This window comes from Arachis duranensis, chromosome 6 (assembly GCF_000817695.3).
Source record: "Arachis duranensis cultivar V14167 chromosome 6, aradu.V14167.gnm2.J7QH, whole genome shotgun sequence".
Lineage (NCBI taxonomy): Eukaryota > Viridiplantae > Streptophyta > Magnoliopsida > Fabales > Fabaceae > Arachis > Arachis duranensis.
The window spans coordinates 90922701-90926785 of NC_029777.3; the positions used below are offsets into that span (position 1 = coordinate 90922701).

The 4085-nt window shown below is 24.7% G+C and overlaps 1 protein-coding gene across 1 annotated transcript in view; it reads right to left on the reverse strand.

Annotated features, from left to right (window-relative positions):
• The window catches only part of LOC107494567 (probable xyloglucan endotransglucosylase/hydrolase protein B), a 2766-nt gene extending 1988 nt beyond the window's left edge, over positions 1–778 (reverse strand). Inside the window, exons 1-2 of the mRNA XM_016115612.3 lie at positions 541–778; positions 355–455 (exon numbers count right to left, since the gene is read on the reverse strand). Coding sequence (XP_015971098.1) covers positions 355–455; positions 541–733 — 294 coding nt within the window. The 5' untranslated portion in view covers positions 734–778. The remainder of the gene's footprint in view (positions 1–354; positions 456–540) is intronic.
• Positions 779–4085: the final 3307 nt, after the last annotated feature.

Consider the following 4085-nt stretch of genomic DNA (forward strand, 5'->3'; position numbering starts at 1 on the left):
TTAAAAAATATAAAAATAAATAATTTTAGAAAAACTAAAATTTATTATAAAAAATAAATTAAACAAAATGTAAGTATTAATTCATAAATACCATAAAATTCACCGCAGGTATAAAAAAAATTTGGGCTTGACGATGACCTAACTAATAACTACTGAATCGAATTGAGTAGTTTAGCAAAATAATAGCTATAAAATTCAATAAAACATTTTAAAATAAATTATCATATACTGTTTTAAAAAACAAAAATATAATAATTTTATAAAAAGACACGTGGAAAATCTTGATCCCAAAATCATTGTAATTATTAAGTCAACGCATTTGAACTAATAAAGTGATAAATTTAATTTGCATACGTAGAAAGCAGTGACTGTTCCAGCGGAATCTCCAGCAACCATCTTTATATCCATGCTGAAGTGACCAAACAAGTATGAACCTTTGGATTGGAAGCCAGTACCTGCTCCAATTAACACCAAAAAATGTTAATTAATTACATTATGGGAGTATATATATATATCACAATAATAATAATAATAACTGACCAGTGTACTTGTCAAGAAGAAGCTGAGCATCATAACCAGAATTCAAATATTTGATGTGATCATAAGCCCAAGTTGGAACATAGTTTCTTCCAAATGGAACCGCCATGGGTCTCCTTGGTGTGCCGCATATTCCAACTGAAACAAACCATCCCAATATCACACAACAAACACTCCACATAGAATAATAACCCATTATATATTTAGTTAGTTTATTTCTGTCTTCTCAACTTTTTTCTGTGGAAGCTGAACCAATGCAACCATATATATATATACAAGTTTATAGCACTAGATAGAACCTACCTTGAACGACCCTAATTCCTCTGCTATGATAATTAATAGTTAATATTAATTAATTAATTAATTTTTCTCTTAGGTATATATGATTGATGTATATGCCTACTTATTTGGGATATTTGAATTACGTAACTGAAGGTAGACGCCATGACATGTATGTTTGTTTATTATACCTCTTCTGTCATCTAATCATCAATATATTTAGTCTTCTAGATATATGGTCAAAGACTTGGTACATATCAACTTCATTTCCATGTAGGCTTACAAAACCACATTCTTGCCCTTTCACATTCCTCAACTTTGTGTTCTTTTCAGGTGGAAATGTATTGATATGAATTGAACTTTATTTTAGAGTAACTCTTGAAACCCTTCTCTTCTCTTCCTTTTTTTCTTAAAGAACAATATTACATTGACAGTAATAATTTGCACTCATATTTACAGACGTTTTATATACAAGAATTATATATAGTTTGCAGTTTGTACCTATTTTTATTAGAATTTTATATACACGAATTAATATAATATGCACTCACATTTTTAAGAATTTATATTCATAATTTAGTAAAATTTATTTGTTAAAAATAATTTAATAATTATACTGGTCAAATAATGACAAAAAATACTAAAAATTATTGATCTCTAAAATTTTTCTTCTCTTAAATCTTATTTAATCTGCTATAAAAATTGCTCTATTTTCAAGGTTGCATCTATGAAGTATGAATACTTATACAATACAGCACATATACAAAACATACACGAACATATTAATTTTAATTTTTTATAAGACATAGAGACACGATATATAAATATATAAAATATAAAATGCTTTTTTTATTGTAATGTATCAATATTTTAATATTTTTAATTTATATAAAATATTTTTATTTTAATAAATAATAACGTATACTATTTCTAAAGTTATTTAAAAAATATATATTAAGAATCGCATTGACACTTGATGAATTTAAATGTGTTTAAGTATGTTAAAAAAAATATTTTATATTTTTTATTAAAATATGTATTAAACAAGTGTCAGATTAATATTGTGTTTAAAATATGTCTAATACATGAACACGATAATTTAATAAAAAATATTCATACTATATATATAAGTTGTCTTAGAAAATGTTGTAAGTATTGGAGATTAATCATGTTTTGTTAGTGTTAAAGTAGTTTGAAAAATTAATCTACAAATTAAAATGAGGAGTTTCTAAATTAATGGGTCAAATAAGAAATAAAAAAAAGTAAGGCAAGAATTGCATCTTAATCAAAGCTTTAATTCAATAGATTTATATGGGTCTAAATTCCATATTATATATATAAATTATATACTCACACTTAAAATTCAATAATCTCCCTCTCAAACATGAGGTCCAATACGAACTTCACTAATGGTGTCAAGATGTGGTGCCAAATTCTTTTTGTGTTTCTCATTTAATTCCTTAATTTAAAATTTTCTTGATTTTAGACTCTCCATCTACGTCTGTTTATAAAAATGATACACTAAAAAAAATACAAACATAAAAATTATATTTAACTAATTTATTATTAAATAAAATACAAAATATTAATTTTTGTATATCTATTATTTATATTTTATTGTCAATATTTTATCTTGTCTTATTTTTAGGATCAAATGTAATCTTATTGCTTTAGCACAATTTAAATTTGGACACAAATTTAGTTTGTGTTCAAGTGTTGCTCCAGCCTTAATTTTGTTGATCTGAATAAAAATATTGTTCTCTTAATTATTAACAACATAATTAATTAGATAAAATCTCATGAAAACAGAAAAGAAAAGCAATGCATGTGGGAATGAACATGCATGAGTTGGGTACAAACTAATAAACTGGATACAACTTTAATTTATTAATTTAAGAGTGTGGCGCTTTAGAGGAACCTGCAAACAAGCTCACATGATTTGGTTATATTAATTAAGATAAGCTACGTATGTTTTTGTGCATTATTAACTGGAATTTAACAATAATTATAGACATTATTAGTTGGTGTAGAATTGAAGAACCACCCTTGATTTTCTTGTTTATTATTCATGATCTTGATTCTTATTGATGAGGTGCCTTTATATATTTGTTATTGTATGTCAACGCTTTAGGAAACTCCCTCGTGTACATAAGTTGAGTCTCACATTGAATTGAACGTAACTACTATAATTGCAATGTGGAGCTTAGTTATAAAACACTTCTATTTAAGTCATAACTGATGAGAACCTATCAAAGTTAATTATTTTTATCTGTATAAAAACATTTAACTGAATATTTAGTCTATAAATTCTTTCATATTTACATCACATGAAAACTAAATACAACTTATTATGTTATTCTTTTTTTAGTAAGCTCTTTTACATTAAACTTAAAGTATTACCTAAATAATATAATGAATTTGATATTCAAAAGCATAAACTTTATTGGTAATGTTAGGGAGACAAAAAAAAAACAGTCAGAATTTGTCTTATTTAACATTTATTAATTGTCATAATAATTAATGAATATTAAATAAAGCAAGTTATGGCTATTTTTTGTTCATTTTCTTTATTTACCAAACATTTTCTAACTTTAAATTATCTTATGAGAATTGATGGCTATGTGAAGAATATTTTGGAAATTAAGAAAATTAGATAGCAGTGTAATATTTCCCTCATAATTTATATCTATATTTAAATATTTATATAATAGTTAGGTTTTAACCTTAAGTAACAGATTTTATTTACATTGTTATCCGGTAATTAGACTTTAAGATTTAATACTATATTATGACATCTAAAATTTAAAGCAAATCATTTAATTATTTCATAAATTTATAAAATATCATGCTTAAACATGCAATTTGTTTAAACAAAAACAAAGTTACCAATAGAATCCCACAACAAAAAAATTCTGAAAAATAGGATTCAAGATTTGGAGAAGGCACATAAACAAGCAAGTTGAGACTGGAAGGTTCTTAGAGTTGAATAAAAGTTGACATTGGCATATCTAGAAACTGTATTTTATTTGAAGATATAAGTCAAAATATATAATAGGAGACAGATCAGCGACTATTGGTCAGTTATTTTGTTTTTGTATTTTTATTATACTATTCGTCAATTATATTAGACAAATTTAAAAGTTAAATAATCTAATACCTATATAACTTTTTAGTTTATTTTATTAGAACTACCAAGATAACTTTAAAAGCGATTTGTTATTTGATGAATGAATCAATGTAGCAATAATAATGGGGCGGAGTAGATTCAC